Source organism: Eulemur rufifrons, chromosome 8, assembly GCF_041146395.1.
Source record: "Eulemur rufifrons isolate Redbay chromosome 8, OSU_ERuf_1, whole genome shotgun sequence".
Classification (NCBI taxonomy): Eukaryota; Metazoa; Chordata; class Mammalia; order Primates; family Lemuridae; genus Eulemur; species Eulemur rufifrons.
Window position 1 is genome coordinate 47,528,923 of NC_090990.1, and position 22,425 is coordinate 47,551,347.

The window sequence follows — 22,425 nt, forward strand, 5'->3', positions numbered from 1 at the left end:
ATATAATTAATTGTATATAAAATTATTAAAGTTTCCTAAACCAGAGACTGTTTGTTCATGTTGTTCATGATATACTTTTGGAATGACAGCTTCTAACTTTTAAAAGAGCAAATTCTAAAAGATAAGAAAAGTTTTATTAATAGACATGTTAGTCTGTTCTGATTCCTGGGTCCGTAATTCCAAGTTTCAAATTTTAGTGACTGTTTTTATCTATTCTAGGAAATTCAGAAATGGTGGCATTAAAGCTATTAGAATAATGTGAGATGGGCATCTAGATGGATGAGTGAATTCATCAGTGAAAGACATACCCTTTATGAATTACACATGTGAACTGCAGTTAGTAGGAGGTACTTTTTAGTAAGGATATTCTCTAACTTTCTTAGGAAGCTTCATCTAAATCACCAAAATAGCATAGCAACACCTGAAAGTATTTGTTTTAGGTTTGTTTATATGTTTGGGTAGTAGAATCCACTATTCCAGATAATAAGCCTAGAACAGTGCCTGACATTTACTAGGTGTCTAATTATTTATTGAGGCAATGAATAAATAATGTATTGAAAAATGAAATAAATGGGAATTTACTCTCTCTGGCCACTCTTCCCAGAAGTATATTTCATTGTTACAGAAGTGTATCTAGTGAACACTTCCTAAAATGTATTTGTGAAGTAGAAGCTGCTATTCTTACCAATTTTCAGAATTTTAAAAATTAATAAAATCATAAGTGTATGGTCAAAGAATGATCACAAAATAAACAAAGCTCTGTAATACCACTTGGGAAAATATTTGAAAGTATAACCTGTTCTGCAATAAACAGAAATGATTCTGAATTATAAATTAATGTTGTTTTGACTTCAGAATCTTCTTGAGTGAACAAAACAATATAATTTCAAGTTTAAATGATATAAAATGCCTCTCTATGAGTTGTAGTACTTGTTCAGTAATACCCAATAGCAATTTCAGTTTTCAGTGATCAGAGATACATATCTGTGTTTTTGTGAATAAATTAAAAAGTTATTTGTAGGTATAAAAATAACCATGGACAACAATTTAGTGTTTGACATTATTATCAATGATGATTGAGGCAATACAGGGAAATAGCAATAAGAATTTTCTGGTTTAGTGTTATTGGTTCCTACATGAAAACTTTTCCCTCATTGATGAGTTCAGAAATATATTATTGGACTGTGTTCAAACTTTTTGGCCTTCCTCCTTATCCCCAAATAGGAAAAACTAAAGAAATATTCCTAGTTATTATTGGCTTTGGAGTAAGTTGGGCAAGTGGCTGTTTTTAGACACTTGTATGTAGAATAATTTTTTAAAAATATGACCTAGAACTGTGCCTTCTACCCTAATATACTCCTGTATATTGTGAACTAACAAGTTTATTTAGCTTTTCTGTGCCTTTCTAGATCTGTTTTTAATATATCTTTGTAAATATAACAGGCGAAACAATGTTAGAAAAAGTTCAGCTAAGATCATACTTGTGTTGACTAGTGCCCTGGGGCTTCCAGTTTAGCTAGGTTGGCTCTCACTATATAAAGGAAGTGTTAGCTAAGCGTTTTGTGGAAGTCATAGTTTTGAAAACTCATTTGTTTGGTCTGTATTTACTGATATATTATTGGATTTGATCTAACATACAATTAAATTATTCATAGAAAAAAAGCAACTTGCATGTATGCATTTTGCATATCCTCTGTTGATAATATGGGGTACTAACTGGGTCAACAGAGAGAAAGGGAAAAGTGATTTTGATTGATTCACCATGAACATAACAAATATGACTGCCTATGTTGTTCTACATTTTAATAGACAGTATTAAGTTAAAATCCCTTAGTTTTAGGCTTTAAATTCAGGGAAATTTTAAGTTTATTTGTTCAAATCTAACCTAGATTGTTTCTTAATTGAGCTTGTTCTTTAATTCAGAAATATAAAATACACAATGAAGAATTTCTCACACCTGTCTTTGATCTGCCCAGTTCTCCTCCCCCTCCCCCCAACTTGTTAATTTTTATATGTCCTCAGAGAGTTTATTTATGGAAATGTAAACAAATATGAATATATAGTCTTATGTTGCTCTTTTTAACACACACTTTTTTTTTTTTTTGCATGACAAATTGTAAAAGAGCTGTAACACTATAAATTTCTTTTTTTTATACATACAGAAAGAGACTTAGTAGCATCAGTGATTTTTTTTTTCCTCCTATCATCAGTCCTGGCCTAAGCATCAGTGATTTTTAAGAACAGGATTTCTAAGCATTCAAGCATTAAGAAATATAAATATTTAAAACATGGTACCAAAGTATGATAGTAAAGAACAAAGAGATTGGAATGATTAGCTTTGTATTCTGCCTTTTTTCTACTTTTGTATTCCCTACAGATATCAAACTATACTAATAGCCAAATCCCATTAGTAAGAGTGGAGAAACTAGGACATCCTAACGCAGCCCATTTGTATCTGTGGCACTGTGACCACTGAAGAAAAGAGAATTAAAGGGACAGAAGGACTGGTGAGAAGGAGAGCAAGAACTATGATAGGACAGTTTTTACTTATTCCATCCTGTGCCCTAGGAATAAATAACTTAAAAGTAAAGCATGTAGCACTTAGAAAAGAAAGTTGAAGAATATGCAGTTATGCACTAATTGTGTGAATTGCTAAAACCCTGAAGTTGACTTCATATCAATATAGAACATTTACGTGAATCTGTGTATTTGTTTAAAAAGTCTATCAAAAGGTTTATAAACATTTAAAAAAATCTCCAACAAAACAGACCCATCTGCAGTTTCATGGAAACGGCTAACTTGATTCTAAACTTTGTATAGCCTATGCATGTCTTTTTCAGTGACACATTTTTCTTCCCTTCTGCAAGTATTAGAAATGCATACTGTCTTTGACATGCTTCCTTTCTTTTGCAGAATGGCACTAATGTCACATAAGGTGGACATTCAGTGAATTGCATGTATACAATGTTGGCTTTTGTGTTTTACAACTTTGGAGAGTAGGAAGGACCCATCTGCATAAGATGGACTGAAACATCATTTGAAAAACATGTTTATAGTCATGAGACAAAGCTAGATAGCAAATTTTAAATAATATTGTTGTGTCTACTTAAGTCCATCAAATAAAGCTAAATTAATCCTAAAGAATTTTAAAAATTACAGACATTCCACTGCCCTTCTCCCAAAAAGATGTCGTTTCAAAAAATGGATCCTAGCTGCACAATAGGATTTTACTGTCGAAATGTTCAAGACTTCAAACGAGCATCTGAAGAAATCACTAAGGTACTTTTATTTAAAATGTTATAATAATATTCGTAAATGACCTAATTTTTATTAGAGATATTAATAGCATATAAGAAGACAAACCTGTAAATTATGATACTTTTGTAAAATTCTTCCTTGAATGTTAATATTATTAGGAATATTGTGAATTAGAAAATAAAATTATTTGGGGCATCTTATCAGCCTTTGAGACAAATGAAATCCACTAGTGACCAGTTGAAAGTATTGATTGCTCCACTAGGTGGCACTGTTGAAATAAAAATCCTTTTGCAAACTGAAGACCCATGCAAGCAATTAGGTTATATTCTATTTGAAGAGGATTTTAAAAGGGCAATCCCTTAGGGGTAGAAAAAAATTAATGAAGTATTTTATCAAGCCAAATTGTGCATTATTTCTTGTTAGTACAAGAGCTTCTTTGATTTTTTTTTTTAAAGAGAAACGGTATTTTTGGGTTTCTCGGAACTGTTTTATCAAATGAGCTGTGTTGTTACCTTCCAGTAAGGTTGTCTAATCTGATCTGTTCTACTTACAGGATCTTTGAAATAGGTTTGTTTAACTTCTCATTACCTTTAAACTTCTATATATTTTTTTTGGTCCTTGAGTATTGCTAAGACATTTATAGAGCCTTAATGTCTGTTTATATTTAGTACTTTAGAAAATAAAAAAGATTACTTATTTAAGAAGTAAGCATAGTTTGTTAGCTTTCTTTATTAGTATCAATAGGTATAGGTTATCCTTTTACGGTAAGTAAAACCAATATTAGTCATTTTTGGGAATTCTTATCTTGGGCTCAGAAAAAATAGTAACTTATTACTACTTTACTTTCTATTAATGTTATTCAGGACAGTGGACATATTGAGTTGAAATTTTACTTTTACAATGTAAAAATAGAATGAAAAAGTTAAATTAAAAAGTTTCATATAAACTAGGTTTAGTTTACTTGTCCTGCCATGTAAAAGAGGAAATTTAATAGGAATATGACAGAAAAATGTATGAGGAAGGGAGAAAATGAGATGTATGAGAACCTTTCCATATTTTTCATTTCTTACAATTATTGTCTTTTCATTCTCCTTTTTCAACATGGAAGGCAAAATGAACATAACAAAATATGTATTTTATTTTATTTGAAATTATGCATTTCAGTTATGCATTTGTATATTTTAGTTTGACTAAAGAGTTTGACTTTAGTTTGACTTTATAAAGTATCGTGTATATGCTAAAATATAAAAATCCAGGTAATAATTATGATACACATTGATGTTAACAAACATTTTCCATGAAAAATTCCCATTTCTCTTTCCATTAATTTTCAATCTAGATTAAAATAAGTATGTTTAAAACAGTAAAGCACTCTACTTCTAGAATAGAAACAAACCGAATTATTATTACCAAATTAAAAAAAAAAACCAAGATTCACAAATGCGTTGACATGTTGATGTTTTCTGATTAAAGACAAGGTAGTTGTTACAGTTTTTACTCTGGAAAAATACCCAGAAATTGTTGATCTTGATATATCAGAGTAATACGTATTTTTAAGGCAAAGAGAAACCACACTGAAATTTCTTTTAGAAGTACTGAGAATTTTGTAAGAATTAATTCACTTTGCTTTCATAATAGTGTTTTTCTTAATAGCTTTTTGTAGCAATATAAAAAACTCAATTTGTCAGTTAACATGATCATTTACTCTTGCCTAGAATGTTGTAAATTAAGTAGTTTCCTTTTTATCTTAAAAACTAAATTTGGCATTTTTAGTTAAACTGTAATTTTTTTCTCTTGAAAAACTAATATAACTTAAAAATTATTTGTTTCTATATATTTTCAGTTTTCTCATTTTGAAAATGAAGCTAAATAGTCTAATGTTTAATCTGTAATAAATATTCTAACTCTTACATGTTTTTTTAAATATTAATAAAAATTATTAAACTGATTCAGTGTTTAGCAGAGTTCAGTCCAGCAAGTATCTGCATGACTATCACACACAAAGCATAAAATGACCAAGATATAATCTTTACTTTTAAATAAGGTATAAAGCTTTTGCCTTCAAGTAACATTTATACTTGGGGAGGGGGAATAAGACAAGTAGACATATATTACATTGAATATGGTAAGCATCCATATGGAAATAGATATAAATTGATAAGGGAAAGAAGAGTGTTGAAATGAGAGAGGTGTCACATCCAAGTCAATAATAATACTTTATCATGAGGGTGATATTTAAGAAGGGCCTTAAAGTATAGGCTTAATTTTCATTGGCTTAGGGAGAGGAAGGGGTACTTCAAGGTGAGGCAATAACAAGAGGAAAAGTATAAGAGAAGGAAAATATAGAGTTTATCTAGACAATGGCAAATAGTCCAATTTGGTAGGTGCCAAGGATTCATATTGGGCAGGCTTTTTGCTTCTCATTGACTGAATCAAAATCCCTGGAGAAGTGGCCTAAGAGTCTTCATTTCTAAACAAACTTCCCATGTCATCTTGTACACCAGATTTGAGAACCACTGGTGTAAGACAGTGCAACCCAAAGTGTGACATTTGATGTTGTTTTTAGATGGCACTAAGATGTTTAATACTTATATATTTATATTCATCTTACAAAAATATAATTGCCATATTAAACATGTGATTTCACATTTATTGTTGATTTGTATAAGGCTACTTCAGTTAAAAATGATGAAAAGAAAAATATTCAGTAATCATAATAGAGATGGCATACATAACAAATAGTGAAGGAGCTATAGAAATGTCCAAGGTTTGGGAAACAATGCTATAGGATGAAGCTAGAAAAGTAGATTGGAATAATATTGTGGAAGGTCTTGAATGCCAGGCCAAAGAAGTTGTACTTTAATAATATGTTGATTTTATTTAATTTTTAAATTTCAGGCATACAGAAATATAAAGAAGAATACATTAATAGTAAATACCTGTGTGCTACCATTGAGCTTAAGAAAAAAATTACATATATAACTGAAGTGTGTCATCTTGCCCCATTCTTACTCCTTTTCTTCCTTCCTGGTGGTAATCACTATCACTATCCTTAGTATATCATACCTATACTTTATGTATCCATAAATAACATATATTGTTTTACATGATATTAAATTTTTCATTAATGATATCTTTATATAAAAAGTCTTTTACAGCTTTTTCATTTAACAGTGACTTAGAGGTTATCTACATCCATGCATATTGGTCTTGCTTATTCATCTAAACTGCTGAATAGTAGTCCATTCTACAGTATGCTACTTTTTATTTAAACTTTCTTTTGTTTATGGTTATCTAGCTTGTTTCCAGAACCTAATACTGCTTGTTTCATTTTTTAATTACAAATAATGTTTTTAAGAATATTCTTATACATATCTCTTTGTACACTTGTAATATTTTAACTAGAATTACATTAGATATACTAGATACCTTACGGTGGAATTTCTGGGCCGTAGAGTATGCATATTTTCAGATTTGCTAGATATTGTCAAATGTTCTTCAAAGGGATCACGCCAAGTAAGTAGTATATAAGAATTTCCAATGCCTCATATCCTTATCAACACTTGATATTGTCAGACTTTAAAATTTTTAACCAGTTTCATGGACATGAAATAGTATCTCTTTGTGGTTTGTTTTTTTTTTGTTTGTTTTTTTTTGAGACAGAGTCTCACTTTGTTGCCCGGGCTAGAGTGAGTGCCATGGCGTCAGCCTAGCTCACAGCAACCTCAAACTCCTGGGCTCAAGCGATCCTCCTGCCTCAGCCTCCCGAGTAGCTGGGACTACAGGCACGCACCACCATGCCCGGCTAATTTTTTCTATATATATTTTAGTTGTCCATATAATTTCTTTCTATTTTTAGTCTTTGTGGTTTTAATTTGTATTTCCCTGATTGATACTGAGGTTAAGCATTTTATCAAGGTTTATTGGCCTGTTTGGTTCCTCTTTTGTGAATTTCCTGTTCATTTCTCTCTTTTTCTATAGGGCTATTTGATACGAAGGCAATCTTTATAATTCTGGATATTACCACTGTTGGTTCTACGTATTGCAAATGTATTCTTCTAGGCTACTATTTTCACTTGTTAATGGTGTCTTTAATTTTAATGTAGTCAAATTGGTAATTTTTCCCTTATGGTTTTTGGATTTGATATCAAAGAAATATTTAATAACCAAAGGTCAGAAGCATATTCTCCTACATTCCTTCTAGAAGTTTTATGTTTCACATTTAGAACTTGTATTATGTTTTAAGGTAGATATATCTTTTGTACCCCTTACATGGACAAATCGTTGTTTCAGCATCATTTATCAAAGAGTCTAACCTTTCTTCATTAATTTGTAATGCTTTCTTCAAGAACCTAGACTAGTGCAGAAGCTGTGGGATTGAAGAGGAAGGAACTGCTTTGAGAAAGTTTATGAAGAATCAGTAAGACCAAGCAGCCACTTAGACTTGGAGGCAAGGGAAAGGAAGAGCTCACAGACAAGTCTGTTATACATTTAGGTGACTAGGAGAATAAATTAATAGTTCATTAATATGGTCATTCATTTAGTCAACAAATATTTGAGTGCTTTCACCTCTACCACTCCAGCAGAACTCCTCTTCAAGGTCACTCATGACTCTACATTTCTGAGACCATTGGTCGAATCTCAGTCTTCATCTTGTTCTAACAGAAGCGTTTGACATAGCTGAACACCCACTCCACCTTCATAAACCTTCTTCAGTTGGCTTCTAGGACACTAGACTCTTTTGGTTTTCCTCCTTCTTCCCTAGTGGGTGCTTCCTCAGTCTTCTTTGCCTGCTTTCCTCCCTAACTTCTTAATGTTGGAGAACCTTCGGGCTTAGTCTTTAGTTCTCGTATCTTTTTATATTGGTGATCTTATGTAGTCATATAGCTTTACATATCAATTATAAGTCAACTAAAACCAAGATCTTATATTTAGCCCCAAATTCTTTTCAAAATTATATATATCCAGCTGCCATTCAGTATCATTCATATGTTTGATGTACATAACCAAAATCAAATTCCTGGTCTTCCATCTCAAGCCTATTCTATTCATAATTTTCCTCATCTCATTTGATGGCAAATTTATCCACTCTCTGTTCAGGCCAAAAACTGTGGGGTTATTTTTACCTCCTTTCTATCATATCTTATAACCAATTATACATGTAAAGTTTATCTAGAATCAGATCACTTTGACCACCTCTACTGCTACTCTTCTGGTCTGAGACACCATCATTACTACAATGGCCTCCAAGTTGTTTCCAAGCCCTCTCACACAACCTATTCTCAGTGCAGCAGCCCCAGATGGTCCTTTTAAAACATAAAGCATTAATGTATCCCAAAGCATCTAGAACAGTGCCTAGCCCATAGTAAGTGTTCAGTTTAATTGTTGAATGACTGGAATTGAGTATGCAGTGGTGAACAAGATAGTTACAACTTCTGGCTTCATGAACTTATGGTCTAGTGGAGAAGATGGACATTAAAAACATAAGTGTATAACAATAATTAAAAGTTTCATGAAGAAAAAATATAGTGTTATATGAGAGAGAAAAATAGGAGAGGCATAATTTGGGGAGTTCATCTGCTCCCAATTCAAGGCTTCCAAGCAATCTTAAAGCAAGTCATGAAACTGTGTTAATTAGGTCCATTATAATTAGAAGGACACTCACTCTTCTCTTGGTGATTTCATTCCTTTTTATGGCTGAGTAGTACTCCATGGGGGGTGTGTGTGTGTGTATGTGTATCACATTTTCTTTATCTACTCATGAATTGATGGGCACTTAGGTTGATTCCACATCTTTGCAATTGTGAATTGTGTTGCAATAAACATTTGAGTGCAGGTGTCTTTTTGATAAAAGAGCTTCATTTCTTTTGGATACATATCTAGCACTGAGATTGCTGGGTCGAATGGTAGGTCTACATTTATTTCTTTGAGGAATCTCCATTCTGTTTTCCATAGGGGTTGTACTAATTTTCAGTCCCACCAACAGTGTGTAAGTGTTCCTTTCTTTCTGCATCCATGCCAGGATTTATTATTTTTTGACTTTTTAATAATGGCCATTCTGATAGGGTGGTATCTCATTGTAGTTTTAATTTGCATTTCCCTGATAATTAGTAATGTTGAACATTTTTTCATATGTTTTTTGGCCATTTGTCTAACTTCTTTCAAAAACTGTTCATGTCTTTTGCCTACCTTTTGATGTTTTGTTTTGTTTTGTTTTGTTTTTGCTGATTTGTTGGGGTTCTTTGTAGATTCTGGATATTAGACCTTTGTCATATGTATATTTTGTGAATATTTTCTCCCATTCTTTAGGTTGTCCATTCACTCTGTTGATTATTTCTTTTGCTGTGCAGAAGCTTGTTGATTTAATTAAGTCTCATTTATTTATTTTTATTGTTGCTGTATTTGCCTTTGGGGTCTTAGTCATAAATTCTTTGCCTAGGTCAATCTCTTGAAGAGTTTTTCCATGTTTTTTTCCTAATATTTTTATGGTTTCATGCCTTATATTTAAGTCGTTTGTCCACCTTGAATTAATTTTTATCTATGGCAAGAGATAGTGATCCTGTGCATTCTTCTGCACATGGCTATCCAATTTTCCCAGCACCATTTTTTGAATAGAGCTTCCTTTCCCCAGTGTATATATATTGTTGTCTGCTTTGTTGAAGATCACTTGGTTGTAGGTAGATGGTTTTATTTCTGGGTTCTCTGTTCTGTTCCATTGGTCTGTGTCTCTACTTTTATACCAGTACCATGCCATTTTGGTTATGATAGCCTTATAGTACAATTTGAAGTCAGGTAATGTGATGCCTCTATATTTGTTCTTTTTGCTTAGGATTGCTTTGGCTATTCAAGCTCTTTTTTGGTTTCAAATGAACCTTAGGATTTTTTTTTCTATATCTATGAAATATGACATAGTATTTTGATGATGATTATACTTAATCTATAAATTACTTTGGGCAGTTTGGACATTTTAACAATGTTGATTCTACCAGTCCATGAGCAGGGGATGTTTTCCCATTTATTTGTGTCATCTGTGATTTCTTTTATCAGTGTTTTGTAGTTCTCCTTGTAGAGATCTTTCACCTCCTTGGTTAAGTGTATTCGTTGGTGTTTTATTTTCTTTGTAGCTATTGTGAATGGTATTGATTCCTTTATTTGACTATCAGCTTGACTGTTACTAGTACATAAAAATGCTTCTGACTTGTGTACATTGCTTTTGTAACCAGAGCTTTGCTGAATTTATCTATCAGTTCCAGGAGTCTTTTGATGGAGTCTTTAGGGTTTTCTAGATACACAATCATATAGTCAGCAAACAGGTATAGTCTGACCTCTTCTTTCCCTTTTCTTGCTTTGGTGTCAGGGTAATACTGGCTTCATAGAATGAGTTAGGGAAGATTCCCTCCTTTTTGATGTTATGGAATAGTTTTGTAGGATAGGTATCAGTTCCTTTGTAGGTCTGGTAGCATTCAGCTGTGAATCCATCTGGTCCAGAGCATTTTTTTGTTGGGAGATTTTTTATTACTGCTTCAATCTCTCGCTGCTCATTATTGATCTGTTCAGGTTTTCTATTTCATCCTGATTTAGGCTTGAGAGATTGTGTGTTTCTAGGAATTTAACCATTTCCTCTGAGTTTTCCAGTTTGTTTGTGTAGAGGTTTTTGTAGTATTCATGGATGATATTTTGTATTTCTGTGGTATCAGTTGTAATGTCTCCTTTTTTGTTACTGACTGTGAGGTTATTTGAGTCCTTTCTCTTCTATTTCTGGATAATCTGGCTAATGGTCTATTGATTTTGTTTATCTTTTCAAAGGACCAACTTTTTGTTTCATTGATGCTTTGTATTTTTTTTGGTTTCCATTTCTTTTAGTTCTGCTCTAAGTTTTGTTACTTCTTTCCTTCTTTTGGCTTTGGGTTTGGTTCTTCTTTTTCTAGTTCTTTGAGATATGGTATTAGGTTGTTAGTTTGTGATCTTACTGTCTTTTGATGTAGGCATTTAAGGCTATGAATTTTCCCCTTAAGACTGCTATTTCTGTATTTCATGGATTTTGAAGGCTTATGTCACCTCTGTCAGTCAATTCAAGGAATCTTTTGATTTATATCTTAATTTCATCATTGACCCAGGGACCTTTCAGCAGCAGGTTGTTTAATTTCCATGAGTTTGTGTAGTTTTGAGTATTCTCATGGAATTCATTTTTAGTTTTATTCCACTGTGGTCTGAGAAGATACATGGTATGAGTTTGATTTCTTTTGAATTTGCTGAGACTTGTTTTGTGGCCTAAGATATGATCAATATTGGAAAATGTCCCATGTGCTGATGAGAAAAATGTATATTCAGTAGTTTTGGGTAGAGTGTTCTGTAAATGTCTGTTAGGTCCATTTGTTCTAGAATCCTGTTTAAGTCCAGTGTTTCTTTATTCATTTTCTGCTTCAATGATCTGTCCAGTTCTGTCAGTGGAGTGTTTAAGTCCCTGGCAATTAAGATGCTACTGTTTAGTTTTTCACTTAGATCTAGAATTTGCTTTATGAAACAGGGAGCTCCTGTGTTAGTTGCATATATGTGTGTGTGTGTGAATAGGATTGTTATGTCTTCTTGTTGAATTGCTCCTTTTACCATATATAATGACCATCTTTGTCTTTTTTTTTTTTTTTTTACCAATGTTGATTTAAAGTATGTTTTATCATATCTATATTTATGGTTATACCTGCTTGCTTTTGCTCAATCTCTGTGTGTTTGAGCATGACTTTTTAGCTGTTGATTTTCATACTAGGGTAATCATGTAATGAGCTTGCCATTTTGTTGGGTGGCCTCCAAATGTTAATAAGTGGTAATCATTTCTCTAGAGTTGCTTTGCTTTCTCAGAAAAAAGTTCTGCCATCTCTTGCCTGTGGAATATATGTTGCCTGCTAGTGCTCGAGGAATAGAAGTGAAGGATACTGAGGGCCCTACAGTTTCCTACTTTGGACTTACTCACTTACTCAGCTTCTGAAGTCATCACTGTTCTTGGTGTACAAAAGTTCACGTCTATACCTATTCAGTTTTTCCAAAGAATAAATGTTTACTTTCCTCTATAGGGGATGGCTGGAGGGGAGTGAAAAGTGTTAGTTGTAGGGCAGGACCTGAGGATTGAGTCTATACAGGTTTTCAGTTAGTTTCCTTGCTTTCAGTTGTGTGTCACCTCTGCTTTTTATGATGTCTTTTGCCTGTATAAACTGTGCCTCTCCAAGTTCTGCAGGATGGACTTGCTTATTTTACATAGTTACCCCACCAACACATCTTTCCAACTCGTGAACATAGATTGTATCTCCTCTGTTTTCTTGGAAATGATCTGATGTAGATTATCTTTATTTTATCTCATACCCCATTTTTCCCCTTCTTCTTTTTACTTGTTCCTGACCTAATGATTATCAAATAATCATTTGCTAATTCAATGATAAACTTAGTACCTGTTCAATGATAACTTATTACCCAGTAGTGTTGGTGTTTGAGGCCATAAAATTGTAAATGAAAGTGTACTAGGGAATTAATCATTTGATTGTGGACTGCATATCAGCATAGGAGAAAAACTTACCTATGGCCAGTTGTCCTTCAACTCCAGAACAACAGTTTTTATTACAGCATTGAATCCTAGAGATCTTAGAGGTTATTCATTCCAGAGCTAACATTTATTGAATCCTCACCATATGTCAGATACTGTACTAAGCACTATATACATTATCTCACTTAGTCTGTAGAAACCTTCTGAGGTAAGTACTGTTATCGTCATTTTACAGATGAGGAATCTTATGTTTAGGAAGGTGTAGTAACTTTCACAAAGGCCACAACTAATAAATGATAGTGCTGAGATTCAAACCTCAGATAGTAACTCAAAAATATGGAATATATGCTCATATGCACTGTGCTATATAGTCTCCTGTTTATGCATCAATCCATGTTCCATACATATCTAATCTTTATTTCAGGTGATAGCAAACTAATGATTTCCCTTGGAAGTCTTTTCAATTTTCCAATAACCCTTAATGTTAAAAAAGCTTTTCTTATATTGAGTTGAAATCAGCCTCCATGTAACTTTTACTCCGTAGTCTCATAGAGTAAGAGAATAAGTTTGCTTCCTCTTCTAGGATAAACATCCCCATTTTCTGTAGTGGTACACAGTTTTCCATACCCAACATTATTTTGGCAAATGTCTTTTTGAAATCACTTTAGTATTCCAGACTGTGTTTGTGATTATATTTCCTAGAGGTCCTCCTTCTATTAATAGTTCTGTGGTCTCCAAGTGAGATCTGAGGGATATTTTTCTTTCATAGGTCTTTAGCTCTGGAATTTAAGGGAACTCTGATCTGATTTCTTTTAAAATCTTAAGGAGCTTATAATAATAGTTTAGTTGGGAAGACGTGAAGTGGACACTAAAGGTAAATGGCTATACAAGAATATATTTAATAAATGCCAAAAGACTAATATTATGATAATAATGGCAATAATAATGATAAAGTTAACACATTAGATGCTTCTAAGTGCTTTACATATATTAACTGATTTAATCTGCACAACAACTCTGTGAGATAGACACTATCGTTATTGACATTTACAGCTAAGGAAAATGAGACAGTCTGGTTAAGTAATTTGCCCAGGGTCACACAGTTAATAAGCATCAGCCAGATTTTGGACTGAGACTATCTAGTTCCATAGTCCATGTTTGTAATCCTTACACTATACTAGACAAATCTGTAGGACTTTGGAGAAGGGAGTAATCACTGTGGACTGAGGTAGTTGTCAGTGGAACTTAGGCTGCAACTGATAAGAGTTTGTGTAATCAGAAAGGAAGTATGAAGGATGACTAGATGATAGAAACATCATGAGCGGAAACACTAAGGTAGAATGTTGTGAGAATTTTATGGTAGAATGTTTATGAGGTAGAATATTTAAGGGAACGATGAAGCCTAAATCCCTTGTTAATTTGGATTATAAGGACACTCTTACTCTTAAAAGACACTCTGACTTTTTTCCTCTACCCTCAAGCCACACTGGCCTTCTTTCTGTTCTTTGAATATGCTAAGTGTGCTGGCATGCTAGGGCCTTTGCAGTAGTTGATTTCTCTGCCTAGAGTGCTCTTTTCCCAGAGCTTTTATGTCTGACTCTTTATTGTCATTCAGGTCTCAGCTTGACCTTTTCTGACCACACAATGTGAAGAAGCCTTTCAGTCCTTCCTTAGCACATGACCCTGTTTTATTTGTATCATGGTTCTCATCTCTGGGTGGTGTACAAATGCCATTGGTTACCTGTTCAAATCCCACCCCTCTTTCTTTTTTGCTAAGAGAATCCTGATGATGTTTGAGGTGGCAGTGCCCACCCAAATAATCATTTTTTCTAGTTTCCCATTTATTTAGATACAGTTTGATTAATGAAATATAAGTGGATGTGCACTAGAAGTTTCTGGGGAAGCTTTTGCTCTTCTTATGTAATGGGATATAGATGCAATGTGGTCACTCCCCCTATTTACACCTGCCTTTGCCTTGAATTTAAATAAACATTTGCTGTTTCAGTAATCCTAGTGTGATTGTGATAAAGGCCAAGAGAATTGCAGAAACTGGTTGCCTGATGTCACTTAACCAAAGCTAACAATGTCAGACTTTTGGTTGTGTGCTAAAAACAGTTCCTGTTATTTAAAATGGATGATTTTTTTTTTTCTGGTTTTTTGTTTCTTTGTGTGTATATGTTTGTCACTTGCAATAAAACTATTCCTAATTAATTTAAGCAATGTTATAATACCATTGATAGAAAAGTCTGGAAGGGGCTAATTTTGGGAGGAAGAAATAATTTTATTTTGGTATAATCAATTTGAGTTGATATTGCAGTCATGCCTCCACTTAGTGTTGGAGGCGGTATAGGTAGTGGTTATACTAGAGCCAGATGGCCTATGCTCAAATTCGGGCTCTGCCAGTTACTAGCTGTGTGATCTTACACATCACCTAACCTCTCAATATTTCAGTTCTTTCATCTGTAAAACATGGGTGATAATAAAGCTTAGCAGAGAAATTATTGAAACTGGGAATAGACATTTTAAGGGAGAGAATATAAAATGAGTTAATATATAGAGAAGAAAAAATATAGAGAGAGAAGATAAAGGATCAATAATTGATTTTTTTTTCTGTATTTTGGGATGCCAAAAGTGGAGTCAATGAAGGAGGAAGTAGAGAAGAAATTGTTCAGAAAATAGAAGGAGAAACAGGAAAGCAAAATATTACAGAAATCAAGGAAGTTGCATTTTAAGAAAGAAATGTTCAGCAGTGATGATTGTTGTAGAAAGAAGAAGAAGGAATAATAGAATAGGAACTAATAAAAGGCCTTTTTATTAAATATTTGAGGGCTAGAAGAGAGTATGTTAAGTACAGTGAGGGGTAAAATTGGGTTACTGGGATTTAAGATTGTATAGTGAGGAGGTAGAATGGAGTTAACATCACTTGCATATTTAGCTTACTCTATGTTACATAGCTAACCTAATTTGGAATTTTTTCATGTAGATTTTATACCAACCATTGTGGAAGTACTTGAAGGTTTTGACAATGTAGCCATTCTTGTAATATAAAAAAGGCAACTAAACTTTTCACTTTTTAATAAAAGTTTTCAGAATCAAATTTTCAAACCAATGGCGAGTCTTAAGAAACAAAAATCTAAAAAACCAAATTCTCATTTGATGCTCAGAGTTCTGAAAAGTGTTTTGAAAGGCATGTTAATAAGTCATTGATGTCTTATATCCCAATAATTCATTATCAATTTATCTCTTTTTGTTATGGCTGCTGCTGTTTATATGCCATCTTGGAAAAGTCATTTAAATTCTTTGAGTCTGAATTTTCCCATTTAGAAAGTGAGAGTGAACTAGATAATTTCTAAAGTTTCCTTTGGCATTTTCATTTTTGTCTTAAAATTACTTCCTTCTTGTATCATTTTTATGAGCTGATAGGCTATCACTTACCTTATTACTCTACTCAACTATCCTTTAATATGTATTCTTAATATACTTTATTTTTTAGAGCAGTTTTAGGTTCATAGCAAAATTGAGTGGAAAGTACAGAGAGAGTTGTCATATATCCCCTACCCCACTATCAGTGTCCCACACTGGAGTGGTACATTTGTTACAATCGGTACATTTGTTACAATTGATGAACCTACCTTGGCACATCTTTATCACCCAAAGTTTATAGTTTACATTAAGGTTCACTCTATGTGTATGTAGTCTTTGGGTTTTGACAAATATATGATGACATGCATCTACTATTATAATATCATACAGAAATAGTTTCATTGCCATAAAAATCCTCTCTGCTCTGCCTATTCATTCCTCCCTCTCTGTTAGCCACTGATCTTTTTACACTTTACATAGTTTTATCTTTTCCACAATGTCATATAGTTGGAATCATACAGTATATAGTCTTTTCAGATTGACTGCTTTCACTTAATATGGATTTAAGATTCCTTCCTACCTTTTGTTAGCTGGATAGTTTGTTTATTTTTATCACCGAATAATATTCCCTTATCTGGATGTATCACAGTTTATTCATCCATTCACCTACTAAAGAATATCTTGGTTGCTTCCAGGTTTTGGTGGTTATGAATAAAGCTGCTACAAAACTGTTTTTGTGTGGATATAACTTTTCAACTCTTTTGGGTAAACCTTTAATATATTTTCAATTTGATGGTCATTAAAAATATTTTAAATAAACTCAGAAAAGTTATAAAAATGGTAATTCTTAAAGCCTGAATCAATAAATATTAAGAGGCCTTACATTGCAAGAAGGTTTGCAAAAAGTAGGTGCATTTTTATAATTAAAGGGTAGAAGTTCCTTTCTGACATTTTTTCTCTAAGCACAGATTTGAATCTTAACTTTGATGAGCAACTTAGTCCTATAGTAATAAACTCAAATGACTTCTTTCTCGAGCTTGAAAGAAGGGATGAAGAGATGACAATGTTAGTTCTGCTGTGTTGGTCTGACAATGATATAATGTGAATACCTGCCCATTAGGTACTGGACTTTTATAAGTAATGTTAAATGAATATAAGATGACAACCATTTTGGATTATTTTGGCTGGAAGTGAGAGATGATTCATCAGTTACCAACCCTCTCTGCCTCTTGTTTTTCATTTTCCACATTTTTGCCCTCTTCTCTCCTTTTTTTGGGGAACAAAAATAAAATAAATTTAAGCAATATATAAATTAGAACCATAATGTGAATTATAGATCTGATTTTTACCACATGTAGTTTTTTTTTTAGTATTTGAATGTTTTTAAATGGTTCTTTTCCATTCAATCAAAAATATATTTCATTATTAACTATCTCACTGAAATATTTTTAATTAACATTGTATTTATATTCTAGGCCTACCTATTTATTATAGCCATGCTTCAAGAGAATCTATAAATACATAAGGATTTGCTGATCCTTCAGTTGATTGTTGACATTTTGGAGAATTTAGTTTTACCCCTGAAATTATCGTTTAAAAACATATTTAATTGATCATGATTAATGATGTATGTAAATACTATTGATATTTTTTCAGCATTCTCTGTAAATTACGTAGTAACTTTTCAGAATCCTGCTTATATGGTCCTGATTATCAATAAAAAAGTTTTTCTGTCAAAACATTTTTCATCTAAAATTTTTTATTCATTTTTTAATGAAAGTTAGTTGAATTTTTTAATAGAACTTGTTTAACAGAAAAATTTTAAATTGTTTATAGAATGCTGTCAGTCCCAAATTGACAGGGTGTAACAGTTGTGGATAGCCCCACAAAATTCTAGGTATTGCTTTTTTGGTACGTAATAGAGCTTTAGAAGGTATTACGTGAAGTGTGGATTATTACTATGTATGAGAACACTATTTTTTATGTTTACTAGGTTAGTATCGAAATATTTCAGTCAAAATATTTTTTTAAATATAGGAATCTTTGAAAAAAGTCAAACTTAATTTTTTACCTTTTGGTCTTCTTAACAATTCCCTGAGGTAGGAAAACTGGATCTTTTGCCCTGTTCTATAGAGACTACTTAGGTAGAGTGATTTGTCCAAGATCTCATCAAGGTAAGTTGCAGAATTGAGATGAAAATAGACCTTCTGATTCTAGTTTAATGCTTTTTTTTTTTCTTTGTTAGTCTACCAAATAGTCTTCCACGATATTTTACCTTAGTCAGTGATACCATTTTGTTTCATTGTATTACTCTCCAAAGAATATAAATCACACTTTAATTCTTTAATATGCCTTCAAACTAAAGTGAAGACTTACTTTGGGGCGATTGGGGGGTGGAAGTGAGCATATATTTAATTTTTGATGAGCTAGTCTTAATGGAGAAGCATGTATTTACTATAAATAAACTATTCAATGCTAATCAGTTTTGTCTTTAAGCCAGAACAGTTAAAGCAATGGCATTGGGCGAATGTAAATGAAAGAAGGGAACAGAAGAGGTTAAACATTAGATTTGTCATATGGTCCTAGGGTGCACTATATGCATCTGGTAAGAGATTCTTCTGTACTTTCTGTTTCAGATGCTGAAAATTTCTTCTAAGGAGAAATATCCCTTATTTACTTTTGTAAATGGTCATTCCAGAGACTATGATTTTACATCTACTACAGCCAATGAAGAAGACCTTTTCTCGGAGGATGAAAAGAAAAGATTAAAAAGATTTAGCACAGAAGAGTTTGTCTTGCTTTAAAGATTAGCACCTTTGTGCTTGATGAGAAGAACTCCTTTGAAAGGGGGAAAATGAAGAGAAATGAGAAACAAGTATACTTGAAACTGGTTATTCTCACAAATATGTTACATGTTCTTTTAAAAAAGAACATTTGAAAATATACAAGTTTAAAATATTTTTCTAAAAGAGAAATGATTTAATGAATCTTGCTTTCTAATAAATATTGAGTGATTCTGATTGCATTCCTACTTCTCTAAGATTTGCTAATGATAACTCTACCTTAACTATAAGCCTTTTATTTTCAAAGTCTTTCACCTGAGCCCACTGGTCTCCTGGAGATTTTGTGATACAGGTCCCCACCCCCCTCCCAAAGACCAGGATCATCAAATAGTTTCAAAAATTTCAGTTTGTATTGATAACCAGAAGACCAGAGAATGAATTTTTAGTGTTGCCTAGCTTGCTATTAACATAACTGAAGGATGCTTTTGGATGTCTCTTGATAATTAAGCAGTATGTGTTAGCTGTGATAGGCATACAGTTATATAAGCAGAATTATAAGTTAAGGTAATACTTAGCAATATGATTTTATAATGGCTCATTATGCTTGCTGTTGAGCCTTCTATGAGGAGTGAATATAAAGTATTGGTTTTCCCCATAAATTTAAAGGTTATGTTATTAATACTAACTGCATCCAATCAAATCAGATAAAGGCAATTATAAAATAGTAGTAGTGTTTGTTTCCTATCTCAAAAGTGAAATTTTATGGGAACTCAACGTATTATGCAGTTTTAAAATCTAAAGTACCAAGAAAGACATCGGTATATGTTTCTCTGTGTGATTTTTTGCTATTTGTATAAAGCAGTGTAGTAGTGTTTAAAAGCTGAGACCATCTCTAAGGTAAATCTGCCTTAAGTGTATTATGTGTTTCTTAAAGGCAAACTTGTGATATAAAAGTACAAGAGCCAGAATTATAAAATAAATACTTTAATAAAGGTGTGAGAAGATAAAATGCTTTTGTTTTGGTTTTAATGGTGGGATTATTTTAATCCTTTCATTTGAAAAATTAGTCCCAAGTGAATTCTGTTTATTTTTAATAAAGACATATAATTTTACTCTGAAAGAAAAATATTAACTTTTTTATGGCGTTCCATGTTTCAGTGTAGAAAGGTCACTTATAAAGGCATAAAATGGCATATCATCTAAAGTCATTGATCTCTTCCATCAGAAAGCCTATTTTTTTAGAGTTGCATGTAAAGCTGAAATAGAGGGTGGGCAGATTACTTTAGTATGCCTGATCAGGAGAGAAATCAGGTTTGACATTTCCCAGTGAGGATGGTTTATTGAATTGTAATAAATAGTCTAAAATCTAAAATTTTCCTTTACCCTAGATAAAATCTGAACAAATTCAGTCCAATACTAATTTTCCTACAATGTCAAAGCAGTATAGGAACAAGAAACCAGTGGTATGCTGGATTGTATACACTGCATCCTCTCATCTATGCTATTGCTATTTACTGTTCCTACACAACTGCAGTATTCACAGGATTCTATACTAAACACATCAAATGAGAGCACTCATACTTTCAGATGGATCACAGGTGATTGTAAATGTTCTTACAAGAACTGTATAAAGCTTAGAGCTATAGGATAGCATTTTTACTTTCTCACCTTATTTAAGGATCATTTTTAAGTAGAATTTTGGAATGAGACAAAATTACACCTAGGCAAAGTTAATGTGAGAGGAGGCAAAAACTTCCTTTCCATTGAATTGTATTGAAAACATTCAATATATTGTACAACTGAAACACATCTTATAATGCAATCATCCTCATGACTGGGAATAGATGTTTAGAATCAGAAATTGTTAGCATAATATGCACATTAAAAGTATTCAGTAATATATTTGAGTAAATGAATGCATGCATGAAAATTGAGAGAGGCTGATGAATTTATCTTGAGCCTGCTAATTCAACTTCAGCTGAAGACCGGCCAAAAGTTATGCTAATCTTTTATTGAGAGGGCAGCAACTAAACTATCTTATTAGATTTAGAATAAAGGTACTGTGTATCCTGGTTTCAGACTTTGTTTTGAACACAAATTTCATTTCAAGTTCTGACAGCTAGTAAACTCAGTCAATAAAGCTTATGGATGATCTCTTTCAGCCTGGAATAAAGGAAAGTCAAAAAGGACAAGATTCTAAGATGGGTGTTCTTTTAGAATTATGATAGGAGGATCCTCCTTTTGGACATCAATACTGAGATACTGGATTTTGCCATTAACATTTCAGAAGTGAATTTTTAAAATTCTCGATGTGACTTTTTCATGGTGAGGTTTTCTTTTCTCTCTTCTTCATAAGATTTGACACTTTGAATCTCCTTTGTCAATGTATTAACCACCAGCAGGCAATCTTAAGAGTCATCATTTGCTGAATGAGTGAATGACAAGATCCTTTTATGATATAAAGCCAGAACAGGTAAAGCAATGGCATTGGACGAATGTAAATGAAAGAAGCTAACAGAAGAGGCTAAACATTAGATTTGTCATATGGTCCTAGTGTGCACTATATGCATCTAGTAAGAGATTCTTCTGTACTTTCTGTTTTTGGATATACTTATATTTTTGGATATAAGTATATCCAAAAAAATTTCCCTAAGATATTCATTTTTCTGCTTTTACATTAAACCAACCTTATTAAGTCTGTTTTAGTGAGAAGACAACTTTAGAGGATTAAAAATTTAGATCACTTTTGTGTTCTTTCAAGCTTAAGATTTAATATTGTCTGAGGGCAAACATATTTAAATATACCTATGTTAATTCCATCTTGTGTTTAGAAGAATTAAAGAAAAAAAACAGCAAAAATGACTTATCTGTATAATCTATCCAATTTTAGGTCAGAAATTGCTATTTTTTAGAGATCTCTAGTTACCTTCTAGTAATCAATCCCAGAAAGCCCTTTATTTCTGATCAAATCACACTAATTCAGCTTTTTTTTCTTTTTCTCTAATTTATTTCTGCTAGGAAGAACTTTCATTTTCATGTTTTATCACAGATCACCTTCAGGAGCTTGCATTTGACATCTAAGTCTTTTTGACTATATATTCCTATATAACCATGAAAAAACAGTAAAGGATTTTCTGAAATCAAGAAACAAGAGGAAGGACAGATAATGATAAAACAATTTGAAAATACTAAATCACTATATGAATTATTGAAGCAGACATAAGATGAGGACGAAACTGAGAATTTAAAATAATGGTGAAATAGAAGCAAGATATCCAGAATATATGATAGAGGCAATTTCTTGGAAAGGATAGGGATTATTATTTTCTTTAAAAAGAAGAGCAAATGTCTTCCAAAAAAACTGTAGGAGAGTAAATATCATGTGATATTTATTAAGCCTCAGTATTGTCAATCAACTATAATTCAATAGTGCTATTCACTTGAGCAGTTATACAGAGTGCTCTAAGATACTGAATTGAAAAGGTGAAA

The 22,425-nt window shown here is 32.5% G+C and overlaps 1 protein-coding gene across 3 annotated transcripts in view; it reads left to right on the forward strand.

Moving 5' to 3' along the window:
• ATG4C (autophagy related 4C cysteine peptidase) overlaps window positions 1–20,308 on the forward strand; it is an 81,631-nt gene extending 61,323 nt beyond the window's left edge. For 2 of the 3 annotated variants that reach the window (XM_069478016.1, XM_069478017.1), the window contains exons 10-11: window positions 3,160–3,279; window positions 18,790–20,308. In XM_069478016.1, coding sequence (XP_069334117.1) covers window positions 3,160–3,279; window positions 18,790–18,957 — 288 coding nt within the window. In that variant the 3' untranslated portion in view covers window positions 18,958–20,308. The remainder of the gene's footprint in view (window positions 1–3,159; window positions 3,280–18,789) is intronic. The other variant, XM_069478015.1, reaches the window with a different exon arrangement.
• The last annotated feature ends 2,117 nt before the right edge of the window (window positions 20,309–22,425 follow it).